The sequence below is a fragment of the Dasypus novemcinctus genome, chromosome 7, assembly GCF_030445035.2.
Source record: "Dasypus novemcinctus isolate mDasNov1 chromosome 7, mDasNov1.1.hap2, whole genome shotgun sequence".
Lineage (NCBI taxonomy): Eukaryota > Metazoa > Chordata > Mammalia > Cingulata > Dasypodidae > Dasypus > Dasypus novemcinctus.
This window is the reverse complement of record NC_080679.1, coordinates 16,169,104-16,182,792: the sequence shown is the minus strand read 5'-3', so window position 1 is coordinate 16,182,792 and position 13,689 is coordinate 16,169,104. Positions and strand designations below refer to the sequence as shown.

The following is a 13,689-nucleotide window of genomic DNA, read 5'->3' as shown; positions in this document are numbered from 1 at the left end:
CTTGTTTTAAGAGGCTTCACAAATCTATAAGTTTAAAATAATTAGAATCAAAACAATGATGGGAATTTTTTTCTCTTTAAAAAAAACACTTCTAAAATTCATTTGAAAGAACAAATAAGCAAAACTAGCTGGAAAGAATTTGGAAAACAGAGAGGACTTGGGATCAATTCTTAGATATTAATTGTATCTCTACACACAGTAATTTGCAATATAAATTTGTCATGATTACAACAGTGTGAAAATAGTACAAGAATAAGCACAAATCTGTCGCCTGAATCTTGAGATATATAGAAACGTTTATGTGTATCAAATATGTATATGGACTTCCTATAAACTGAAGTTCAGTCCAGTGGGGAAAGGAATTGACAAATTTCAAAGGAAATTTAGGTCTTAAAATATAAAAGCCATAAATATATAGGAAATAGCCTCGAAAGTATCTCTCCACAAGATACTATCCCAAAGGGAAAAACAGTAACAATGGAGAAATGTGGCAAATAGCATTTTAATCAAATGATCAAAGTTAACATCATCATTGATGGTACAGATTAACATCGTGTGCCTCCTGGTATGATGCACTGAAAAGAAAGAATATAATATCACATTTGTGGTATTCCCTGATAAAAATGCTTGATGTAAAATTTTTGAGGAAACTACAGACAATCCCAAATTAACATACAGTCTGCAAAATAACTGGCACATACTCTTCAAAAATCAAGTCATGAAAGACAAAGTCTAAGCATCTTTTCCAAATTAAAAGAGACTAAAGAGCCAAGACAATTATAGTTTCTAGATCAGGAAAATATTCCTCTTGTGATACAGGACATTATTAGGACAATTGTCAAATCTGTGGATTAGGTAATAGTGTAAATTTTTAACTTCTGAATTTTGGGAACTGTACTATGATTATATTGGGGAATGCCTTTGTTTTTAGGAAATACACATTTAGGGACAAAATTTAAGAATTTTAAATGAATTGAATCATATAATATATCCTCCTTTTTTGTTTGACTTCTTTCAATCAGCAAAATTATGTTGGGGCTTATTCCTGTTGCTTACATCAATAGTTTGTTTCTTTTAATTGCTGAATAACATATCCCATTTTAGATATTCCACAATTTGTCCATTCACCTGGTGATGGACATTTGAGTAGTTTCCAATTTGAGGTTATTACCAGTAAAACTGCTGTGAATATTCACATACAAGTCTGAGCATGGATGTACGGTTTTCTTTTTCTTGGGTAAATACTTAGTAGCGGGATGGTCAGGTTATGTGGTAAGTGCATGTTTACCTTTTTAAGAAAATACAAACCATTTTCTAAAGTGGTTGTACCATTTTACATTCTAGAACATTCCAGTTGTTCCACATTCTCATCAACACATGATGTTGTCAAGAGTTTTTATTTTTAGCCATTCCAATGGTAACTGTTGAGGGGGGTCTCATTTTTTTATTTTGCATTTTCTTTAAGACTAATGATGAGCAATTTCTATGTGCTTATTTGCCATCTATATATCTTCTTTGGCAGTAAAGTATTCAGATATTTTTCCCTTTTTAAAAAAGATTGGGTGGTTTGTCTCTGAATCTTTGATAATTGTGTTATAGGAGATATATATTCTGGATTCATGTTCTTTATCCTGTGTATGTTTTACAATTAATTTTTATCACTTGGTGGCTTACCTCTCCATTTTTTCCTTTTTAAAAGGTGGTTTTTTCCCCTGGTTTTTTTTTCCTCTTTAAAAGTTTTTTTTTCCCCCCCGCCATTTTTTCCTCTCTTTAAAATGTGATTTTTCATCATATACAAAATAAAGAAAACTTTATATATCACATCACATACATACATTATTTATGGCAGTGAATACCCAGGGGCCCAACCACTCCTTCTGGACAGTAATTTAGCAATAAATACTGCATGTTGGGTTCCGAGGCCCTGCCCAGGCCAAGTCTTCTGACTGCCCAACCCCGAGGTGCAGGTACTGGGTCACCCTGGACCTCCTCGCATTGATGCCTAGTCCCTCCCCACCTAGATCTTTTTCTTTTTCTTTTTTTTTTATTGAGATACCCAGAACTCGTATGTGGTAAGCTGGCCCTCAACCACTGAGCCACATTGGCTCCCTTGAGTTTTTTTTTTTTTTTTTTGCTTTTAGTTGGCGCTGGGACTCAAATCTGGGACCTCCTGTGTGAGAGTCAGGCACTCAACTGCTTGAGCCACATCTGCTTCCTCAAATTCCTATCTGTTTTTTTTTTTTTTTAAGGAGGTAACTAAGAATTGAACCCAGAACCTTGCACATGGGAAACAGGTGCTCAACCACTGGCCTGCATCTGCTCCCTCCACCTAGATCCTTAGCACCTACCCCCCACCTCAGCCCATCCAATCCCAGGTACCCTCCCACCAACTGCTTCTAGCTTCAGCACTAGGCAGGGCAGGTGGGGTCTGCTCAACCCCACTCAGACCCACCCTCTCTGTGCCACAAGAGCAACAGAGCTGGACACACTGGGCAGCCCTTGTCATGTTGCCCTGATTGCCAGAAGAAGGCTTTCAGTACTCACTCCCATTTCATCTTTTGACAGTTTTTTGAGGAGTAAAATATTTTTAATTTTGATGTATTCTACTTTATCCGTTTTTCCCTGATTTTTCTTTTATTGCTTGACTTCTTTGTGTCATTTCTGAGTTCTACACCATTTCATTTCTCCTTTGATTTTTCTAAAAATGTTCAGTGTCTCCGACTCTCATTTTTAAGTCATTGGTCAATAAAGCCATTGTTTTTTATTCTAGTACTTTTTTGTTTTTTATGTTGATTTTTAAACTTGTGGGGCTATGAAATTGATTCTGGTGCACTTCCTCTGTTTTGTGGATGAAGGAGCTGAGGTTCATAAAGGTTACATGACTTCACTGTGATGGCTTGCTGTTTATGATCATGCCAAAGCCAAAAAACCTGGTCCTCTCAAACCCTGTTTTGCTGCTTGATTTCCTATGAGATGCTGTTTTTTCAGAGTGCTATTAAAATTTTACTGCGTACAGCAACACACTAAGATAAATTTAGTCCCTTCATTTGTTTCTTCTTCGTTTCTCTTTTAATAAATATCATTTTAATAAAAAATTAAGGTTAGCTTTTTGAATCCTAATTTCCCCTTAAGTTTTAATTAAGTGAAGTTGAATTTAACACATTCTTTTTTTTTTTTTTATTTAATTCTTTGCAAAGGTCTGTAAACAGATTTGGCTAGGATTATTTGACGATAGATCTTCAGCAATTCCAGACTTCAGGGATCCACAAAAAGTGAAAGAGTTTCTACAAGAAAAATATGAAAAAAAAAGATGGTGAGTGAATAGTCTGTTTACAATGAAAGCTCTCAAAATCACATTAATTGTGGGTAAGATTTACTTTGAAGGAAGGCAGGAAGTAGAGAGAGAGAGAGATACTCTTCATCTTTTTGTTTTTTTATGGGATTTTGTTTCCAAAAACCTTTACTTCTACTTTATCTTAACTTGTCTATGCCTAGCAGCAGCCTTTTTGTAACAATAATTGCAAGGTCTCTTACCCATTTTGGAAAGTTGAGGATTTTATTAATCTTTCCCTCATCCTGTTTCTCTAGACATTTTTAGATCTGTAAAGCCTCCTTTCTTAATTATGGCTGTGGCATAATTATCCATCCACTTAATTCCCTGTTGCAGTAGTAAGTCTTTGCTCAAAACATTCCTTACTTCCCATTCAAGAAATCAGTTTACTACATTAAGAAGTGAGGTTTGTATTCCCCTAACTAATCCATCAAATGTTAATTTTGTTAAAGAGGTTAACACCATAGGACATCCAACTAGTAATCCTTTACTGCAGAGCATGCACTTTAGCCATTGAGATAGTGGTCTGCTACTTTAGGGCTCTTTATTTTCAGCTGTATGAGCATAATTTTAATATAGACTCATTAACTATGAGCTCTTTTAATTGTTTCTTTATCAATATTGAACAGTATGTATTTCCTTCTTGGGCATTAAGACAATGAGACGATGAGGAAGTCACAATTAGAGGGAATGTGAGTAGATAATGGGGAAGTAAAAGTCCTTTTATTTTCCTAAGGAGCTATTATTTGTTATTTTAACCCAGAAAATGATATGTTCAGAAGTCTGTTTTGGTTCTGAGAGAACACTTGACTTTGGTCTATTTGTGACATACTTTTATCTTCAATCAGTGAACACGTTAGAAAAAAGTAACTGTGATTTGTATGCACTGCTGAACTTTGTATTCATATTGTTCTCTAGAGTGGACTACTTTTCCAAGGCAGGATTAGCCATGGCTATGTTCAGCTGCACTAGTTGAGGATATAATATAGGTATGAAGACAGATAAAAACACACCAGTAAAATTTTAGTGTAGAAAAGATGAAAATATTACAAAGTGGGTTGATAGTAAAAATATGGTGTATAAAAGATTATCTTAAAATGAAGGATATAATTTTCCTTTTATTATTTTAATTCTTAATTTCTTGAATTTTCTAACCTTAGTTAAGACCTTTCTCCTTGATACAACCCTTAACATACTGTTGGTTTCTCCTGTAGCCTTACTTTTCCCAATCCAGAAAGTCAGTTTGGATAAGGACTTAGCTGAGAATTTTGGTAGTTTATCACCAGCCAGCAAGGGAAAAGTCATTGTAGATAAGAATTGATAGAGATAAAACCATAAATTTCCCCTTTCCTCCCCATCCTCAACAACCCCACCATCACGAACAGAGCAATGAAAATGAGTTTTTAACATAACATAAGCACTATCCAAATGCAATTTCCCTAAAAATATTCCTGTAGGAAACTATGGTTAGACCAGTGATGCTGCTGTCATAATCCAAACTGATTTCGAAATTCTTCCTTTGAATAGTTCTCAAAATCACTTTGTAAAAAGATTAGTTTTTTAACTTTGAGATAGGTTTTTGAACCAAAACTATTAGTTTAGTTCTTTGAAAAAACTTGGCAGTAATTCAAGAATTTATATCATTGACATGCTGATATTTATGTCATCATTGATGTCCGTAACCTCGTGTATCCATTCTTAATATTCACCTCTCTTCTCATTTACTGGGGAAAAATCAGTTTTATTGTTTGTAATTATCATATAGTTCAATAATAATTGCTAACACTATGTGCAGGAAACTAAGTGATTTACAAATGTTAATGTGTTTCAGACCTCACAGCAACCCTGTTTCCATTTAATACATAAGTAAACCAAAGTACGGAAGAGTAGAAGTGGTTTGTTCCATATGTCATGGCCATTAAGTGATGGAGCTAGACATTGAACTCTTGCCATTTTTTGGAATTGTTGCTCTTACCCTCTCTAGTTTTTACCACTTGATTTGGGGGTCCAGAATGAGGGTAGGACAAAATCCAGGAGTACACAGAGTAAAAGCTATCACCCAGTCCCACCCCTAGAAGAAATTAACATTGCCAATGCTGGGTCATTTTATCTCTCCTTTCTCTCTTTCTATCTTTTATTCCCTTCCTGTCATGGATCATATTTATGTGACTGGGCTCCAGCCTGAAAGACATGTAAAATTTTGTAGATATCTCTCCATATCAAAACATAGAGTTGCTGTGTAGTATTTTATTGTACAGATTTTAGCATAATCCTTTAAAATAGTTCTCTGTTTATGGATGTTTGGTTTGTTCCCAAGTTTTTTTAAATAATGAAGGGTGCTTTGGTATACATCCATGTATATGTATCACAGAGCCTACCTAATAGATAGTAACAGAAAATTTGTAAAGTTCACACTGAGATCAAAGGTATTTTACTTCTAATTTGCTTTCTTATTAGGTTGCAAGTGTTTTCATGTTTATTAGCCATTTGTATGTCTCCTTTTGTAAACTGCTTTTTTCCATTTTTAAGATGTTGTTATCTTAATCTTATAGATTTGTTTTAGGCCTTTATATTTAAAGCTACTAACTATAATATAATAACTGTTTTTCCTGCCTTTTCATCTGTCTCCAAATGTTATTTATGATCTTTAGATATTTTAGTTTTTAAAAAATAAAGTGAGAACTAGCTATTCATCTTGATGACTGAACTCCTATTATGTTTTATTTATTCTCAGAAAATCTGTAAGTAAATAATTGAAACAAGCTTTGTGGTTGGCCCTTTTACTCTGAGTATTTGAATTAAGTGTAGTCTTAACACCATCATAATTCTAAATAAGATAGTTCTCAAGTAAGATAAATACCAAAACTGTCTTGTACAAAATTAGAACTAAACTTATTTGGAGTATAGGATTCCCTATATTTTGCTTAGTTAATTGCCTGTTCTAATTTTCACGTTTTAGGTATGTTCCACCAGAACAAGCCAAAGTGGTGGCATCAGTTCATGCATCTATTTCAGGGTCTTCTGCCAGTAGCACAAGCAGCACACCTGAGGTCAAACCACTGAAATCTCTTTTAGGAGATTCAGCACCAGCACTGCACTTAAATAAGGGCACACCTAGTCAGGTGAGTAGTCTTCAAATATTTGTAGGGGCTTCCTCTTAAGGAGGGTTGAGTTTTCATGAATTTGAGAATTCTTTAAGATAGTAACATAACTGTACATGCCACCAGCTTTATGTCCTAATGGTTTATAATGCATTGAGGATTGTTGCTTAAGTATTTGGACTGTGCGTATTTTTGTTCTTTAGCTATTGCTAATAAGAGTTTGATTCCTTCACAGCTTTGTTAAGGTGTTCAGGAACAAACAGCTATCTGTTAATATAGCACACATTTATGTGTTAGATTTCATGTTAGAACAGTACTTTTGTGATATACTTTTACAGAAAAGGTTTTCTTAAGCAGTAAAATTTTCCTATATACCTGATTGTGAAGCATGCATATCATTGAAACAAAAGTGGTTTTGCATTATCCATCATTCTGTTAAAAAAACTGAACAGACTGTTGTCATATCATAACTTCATGCTTAATGTTTTTATTGCTCCACTACATTATAGTTGACTGAGGAACAACAGGTCTGTCACTGTATGGCACTGCAACCTCTATCCTACATAAGAATATTTCTGAGGCAGTGTATTGTTTGGGTTAAATCCCACCCTTCTTAATAATGCATATTAGGACTTCTGGATAAGTCACTTTGTTTTATAAAAAGTTTGAATGAAAAAAAAAGATCCAGAAAGAGGTTAAGTCAGTATTCTATAATTCTTCTGTGTGTGAAGGATGTGTCCCAGAAAACCTTATTTACCCTGTCTTAACAGTAAGTCTCTCTTGGCATGAGTTTCAATAGCTGTTACAATTGTATTTCTTGCTTTTAACTATATATTTAAAAGCAATGCAGAGAATCTTTGGGAATAGATGTTGAAAAATTATGCTTTACAAAAGACATTAGAATTCTAAAAATTACAAGTTACAGATCATGTGATCTTTAAAATGTGTTTCAAACTTGCTGAATTGGAGATAATTTTTTAATAAAAATTTAGATCTGACTGGAAACTCTTTATAGCTAATATGTGGTTTATAGTCTCCCGTTGTAGGTCGCTCTCAAGGACAGCAACAGGAAAAGAAGCAGTTTGACCTTTTGAGTGATCTTGGCTCAGACATCTTTGCTGCTCCCACTCCTCAGTCAACAGCAACAGCCAATTTTGCTAATTTTGCACATTTCAACAGTCATGCAGGTAAATTTTTCCCAACAACTTTTGGTAGAGATGTATACAAGGCACCAAGATACGTTCATTCTTGATTAAACTTACATATCGGTAAACATACTGAACTGAGACTGCTTGGTCACCCATAAACCATATATGTAATCATGGTTACATGATTATCATGTAATCAAAACCGTGTTGTTTTTTTAATTCCCAAAGAGATTACATTGATGTTAGGTATTGACTTAACCTCTTTCCATGGAAAAATGGGGAAAGACTTAAAAAAAAAAATACATATATATATATACACACACACACACACACACACACACATATTGCTCTTTCATTATGGAGAATTGTTAGATATTCAAAAGCGACCAGATAATATAACTTTAATGAACTCGTCAGTCATGGCTAATCTTGTTTTCTCTATAATTCTACCCATTTCCCCTTCCCATGTTACTTTGGAGTAAATTTCAGAAATAATATTAGTTTCTTCTTAAATGTTGTTATATATGTGTGTAAAACAGATCCACAATTCCATTATTATTCCCGAAAAATATTGTAATAATTCATTAGTCACCCTTCTAATATCCAGTTGTCTCAAATTATGTACGTGCACACAGTTTGAGTCAGGGTTCAATGAAGTCTGTGCATTGCAACTGTGAAATATGTTTCTTAGATCTCTTAATTAATAGATCCTCCATCCCTTTTTTTCCCCCTGCAGTTTATCTGTTGAAGAAACTAGGTCATTTGTCCCGTAGTTTTCCATAGTCCAAATTTGCTGATTGTACTACTGTAGTGCCCTTTAACAAATTCCTCAGTACTCTCTATTTCTTGTAAATTCATAGTTGGATTTAGAGGCTTGATGAAATACAGGTACTGTTTTGGGGGAAAGAGTAAAGGGGTATGCTTGCAACTTAGGGCTTAAGAAGGACATAATATCTGACTGTCCTTTTGCGGTGTTAGCTGAGATGGTCAATGCCAGAATTCATTACACAAAATGGCAGTCTTATAAAGTTATCATTCCTTCATTTATCAGCTGAAATATTACTTTTAAAAAATTTTAGTTATCCAGTGTTATGGTTAGTATAGAGAAGTTAGAATACATGAATTACTCTTCCTTTTTTATTTACTAGCTCTCAGAATGATTGATTCCTAGCAATCTCTAATGTTGACCATTTTTTCCTTTGGTATCATCATGAACTCATAAATTTTAGCATTTGATATATTTCAGTTCAATTGATATTATTACCCTTAGTGATAATTCAGATGTTCCCATCTTTAGTGGGAACATTTGCAGGTTGGCTTCTAAGTCTTTTTGATATAACCATTGTAGTCTTTAAACAGTTTTTTTTCCCCATTTTTAACATGTTTATTTTAAGAGCAGAAAGTTTGTTACAAAGAGGTTAGTTTGACCAGAAATTAGAATTCTCTTTAATGAATACTCAAACCCCCTTACCTTGGCAATATTTAAAATTGATATTTGAGTTATAGGTTTAGAATTTGTGTCTCCTTAATTGTAGTAGTAACAGTCCAATAGATAACGGTAGCGGCATAATGTAGTGAAAAGAACATGAGCTTGGGAGTCAGAACGACTAGGTTCAAATGCTGACCGTGTCACTTATGTGCATAACCTTATGTGCAAGTTACTTAATATTTCTTAATTTTTATGGTATATAATAGCTATTATAAATTTCATAAGTGATGAGATTCAATTAAGATAATGGATTTCAGGGATTTGGCATATAGAAGGTACAATAAGTATTGTTTTCCTTATTTAACCCTATAAACATGCATATACACTCCATACATATGTACATGCATGTGCACATATGTAAACACGTGCATGTATATTTATATTCGTATGTATTTAACAAAATTTTTCATTCTATATGGAGTTTGTACCCTCTTCTGATCTTTGGATCTTAACTAAGATTCCTCAGTGGTTTAGAGTCATTTCCTATCAACTTGTTAATTTTTCTGTCTTTGCAGTTGTTTCTTTATACTTCCTTCTACTCTTTTAGAGGGTATGCTGTAAATAGTGTAAAGCATATATAGTATTTATATTGGAAGTATTTTAAACTTCATTATTAAGTAATTTCAAACTTACAGGACAGTTGCAAAAATAACACAAAACCATTTTAGAGAACTTATCCATCCATCTGTCCATGTATCTATAAAAACATTTGAGAATAGGTTGTATATATCATGCTCCTTGTACACTTAGTACTTGCATGTGTATTTCCTAAAAACAGAGAATATTTACTTAGTAACTACTTTAAATATAAATATTAAGTCCAGGAAATTTAACATTTATATAAAGTTCATAGTTTGTCTATATTTGTGGAATCCATTTTTTATGCCAGTAAGCTTTGATGTGTGTATCATAAAATTCACTCATCGTATTAGTCAAAAAATGGTTAATGAACAACAAGATCTGGAATTCCAGAGATATACTGGCACCAAGATTGCACCCATACTTTTAATAACCTCTTTAAATGCCCTTTGAAATTAATAGCTATTATGTAAGTTGTAGGAAATGCAAAATAGAATTATTTTTATCATTTGATAGCAGGTAGTAAATCTTAACTATTTTGTATCTTTTTCACATATGGAAGAAATGATGGAGAGTTTGTGAGTCTTTGAGGAAATACTAATAGTTAACTGCCAGTAGATTTGGTGAGGTTGCCTAAGAATTTCTTAGCCTACTAAAGTTCTTTCTTATTTATGAATGACTATCCAAATCATCTTTATTGCTTCATCTTCCTTTTAGTTTGAATAAAATGTATGTGCATATTATAAGGAAAGGCTGAGAAAATTACTAATTTGTTTCTTAAAAAGTTGTTGCCATCTTTTGACATCCTTGGGGTAGTTTTTTGGTTGTAAATCTCTCATGGTTCAATCTCAGATGTCTTTTCCAGAGCCTCTGCAAACATAATACCTCTGTATTTTTCTACATATACTTCACAAATGAAGTAATTGATGGGTGCATTCTCACCATGAATTCTCATTTATTATTTTATAAGTATACTCATATTATAAGTAACTATATCCTAAACAGATTGACATGGCAGATGGAACCTTTAATAGCAAATGATAATTTTTCAGATGTGCCAGGCTGGTTAGCATTACTTTGTAGGGAAACTTGTTCTTTTGCAGATAGATTGGCACCTTAAAAGCCAGAACTGTCTACTGTCTTTTACCCTTTGTGTGAACCTTCTGACTAAAGTGGTATGTGTGCATGTGGGGGAGTGGGTGTGGGGTCACCCATGTGTTCAGGAGAAGTCATCTACAGAAATAAGCATGAATATTTTAAACATAATTTGCTTAAAGAATTTAGTAGTTATTTTGTCAATATCACAGAACTTATGAACTATAAACTATAATTGATTTTCATCACACCATATACTGTTGGGGTCTCACTCAGTTGCCCCACCAGCCAGGTAACACAAATGAGTAACGTACATAACAAAGTGTGGAAGGAACTGCTTCCCTTTTTAAAGAGAAGCAAGAAATCTTGTTTTGTTTAAGGTAAAATGACTCTTTAAAAAATATTGGAATAGATGAAAATAACATAAAATATAGACATACCTCATTTTATTGTTCTTTGCAAATACTGTGTTTTGTTGGTGTTTTTGCAAATTGAAGTTTGTGGCAGCCCTGCATTGAGCAAGTCTGTTGTTGCCATTTTTCCAACAGTGTGTACTCATTTCATGTCTCTGTACCACATTTTGGTAATTCTTGAACAATTCCAGACTTTTTCATTATTATAATATCTGTTGTATATTGATCTGTGATTTGTGATCTTTGAGGTTACTATTATAATTGTTTTGTGATGTCACACACTATACCCATATAAGACAGCAAACTTAATAAATAAATGTTTTGTGTTCTGACTGCTCCACCAACTGGCCATTCCCTGCCTCTCTCCCTCTACTTAAACCTTTCTATTTCCTGAATCACAATATTGAAGTTAGGCCAATTAATATCCCTTCAGTGACCTCTGAGTGTTCGTGTGAAAGGAAGAATCACATGTCTCTCACTTTAAATCAAAAGCTAGGTATGATTAGCTTAGTGAGGAAGGTATGTTGAAATCCAGAATAGGCCAAAAGTTATGCCTCTTGCTCCAAACAGTTAGGTTATGAATGCAAGGGAAATGTTCTTGAAATGAAAAGTGCTACTCCAGCGAACACACAAATGATAGATAAGAAAGTGAAACAGCCTTATTGCTAATATGGAGAAAGTTTTAATGGTCTAGTTGGAAGATTGAAGCCAGCCACATTCCCTTAAGCCAGATCCTAATCCAAGGCCCTAACACTCTTCAAAGGCTGAGAGGGGTATGGAAGTTGCAGAAGTTTGACACATGCAGAAGTTGGTTCATGAAGTTTAAGGAAATAAGCTGTTTTCATAACAAAAAAGTATAAGGTGAAATGCAGCAAGTTTGGTTTAGAAGATGGAGCAAATTATCCAGAAGATCTAGCTAACACAATTGATGAAGGTGGCCACACGAAAGAACAGATTTTCAATGTAGACAAAATAACTTTCTGTTGAAAGAAGATGCCATCTAGGACTTTCATAGTTAGAGGAGAAGAATCATTGCCTAGCTTCAAAGCTTCAAAGGACAGGCTGACACTTGTTAGTGCCTAATGCACTGGCTTAAGTTGAAGCCTGTGTTCATTTACCATTCTGAAAATACCTTAAGAAGTATGCTTAGTCTACTCTGCCTGTGCTCTATAAAAGGAACAACAAAGTCTGAATGAGAACATATCTGTTTACAACATGGTTTATGACATGGTTTACTGAGTATTTTATACTGCTCAAAAAAAGTTACTTTCAAAGTATAGATGCCCATTGACAAGGCACCTGGTTACCCAAGAGCTCTAATTGAGATGTACACCAATATTATTCTTTTCGTGCTGGGTAACAGCATCCATTCTGCAGCCCGTCCATCAAGGACTCGTTTTGACTTTCAGGTCTTATTTAAGAACTTCGTTTTGTAAGGCTGCCACAGATTCCTCTAATGGATCTGGGCAAAGTAAACTGAAAACCTCTGGAAAGTATTTAACCATTCTAGATGCTATTAAAAACATTGGTGATTCATGAGAGGAGATCAAAAATATCAGCATTAACAGAAGTTTAGAAAAAGTTGATTCCAGCCCTCATGGATGACTTTGAGGCATTCTAGACATCAGTGAAAGAAGTAACTGCAAATGCGATGGAAATAGCAAGAGAACTAAAATTAGAAGTGGAGCTTGAAGGTGTGCCTGTAAAAGCAGTTTTATTGCGATATATTCACATACCATGCAGTCTATCCAAAATGTACAATCAATGGCTTTTTATAATCACAGTATTGTGCATTCATCACCAAAAAAAATTTTAGAATAATTTCATTACTCAAAAAAGAAAAACTCCACACCCCTTAGTAGTCACCTCTCAGTCCTTCTATCCTTCCCCAGCCCTACATACATAACCACTAATCTAATTCCATCTTTAAAATCTATTTATATTTACATTTATATAAATGGAATCATACAATATGTAGTACTTTGTGTCTGGTTTCTTTCACCTAGCATAAGTTTTTTGTTTTGTTTTTGCCTGATATTAACATCTTGTGACATTAACATACGTAACATTTGTTCAATTTCAAAGAAAAACAGGCTTATATATGCAATATTACCCATATTCATAAATCACATGAAGTTTCACTATGTTGTACAGTTCTCTGTTACATTTTAGCTTTCCTTTTAGTAATATACATGACCTTAGGCTTTCCCTTTCAACCACTGTTATACCCATATAATAGTTCTGCCACAAACGTTTTTGTGCTTTCACCTTTTCTATTCATTTCCAAAGATTAATACACATCCCTTTTACCAGTTCTGTGCAAGTTAGCCCTCATCTTTCCATTCTCTAACCTCATTCTATTTTCTCATGACCCATATTCTAGTTATTAACTCCATGAGTTTACAGTATCTTTCGTTCATAATAGAGCAGTCATACAGTATTTGTCCTTTTTTATCTGGCTTGCTTCACTTAACATAATGTCCTCCAAGTTCATCCATGTTGTCCTATGCTTCACCACTTCATTTCTTCTTAC

The 13,689-nt window shown here is 34.0% G+C and overlaps 1 protein-coding gene across 10 annotated transcripts in view; it reads left to right on the top strand.

The window, feature by feature from the left end:
• AGFG1 (ArfGAP with FG repeats 1) overlaps positions 1 to 13,689 on the top strand; it is a 99,945-nt gene that overhangs the window by 62,331 nt on the left and 23,925 nt on the right. For all 10 annotated transcript variants that reach the window (XM_058300006.2, XM_058300005.2, XM_058299999.2 and 7 more), the window contains exons 3-5: positions 3,198 to 3,313; positions 6,291 to 6,453; positions 7,466 to 7,619. In XM_058300006.2, coding sequence (XP_058155989.1) covers positions 3,198 to 3,313; positions 6,291 to 6,453; positions 7,466 to 7,619 — 433 coding nt within the window. The remainder of the gene's footprint in view (positions 1 to 3,197; positions 3,314 to 6,290; positions 6,454 to 7,465; positions 7,620 to 13,689) is intronic.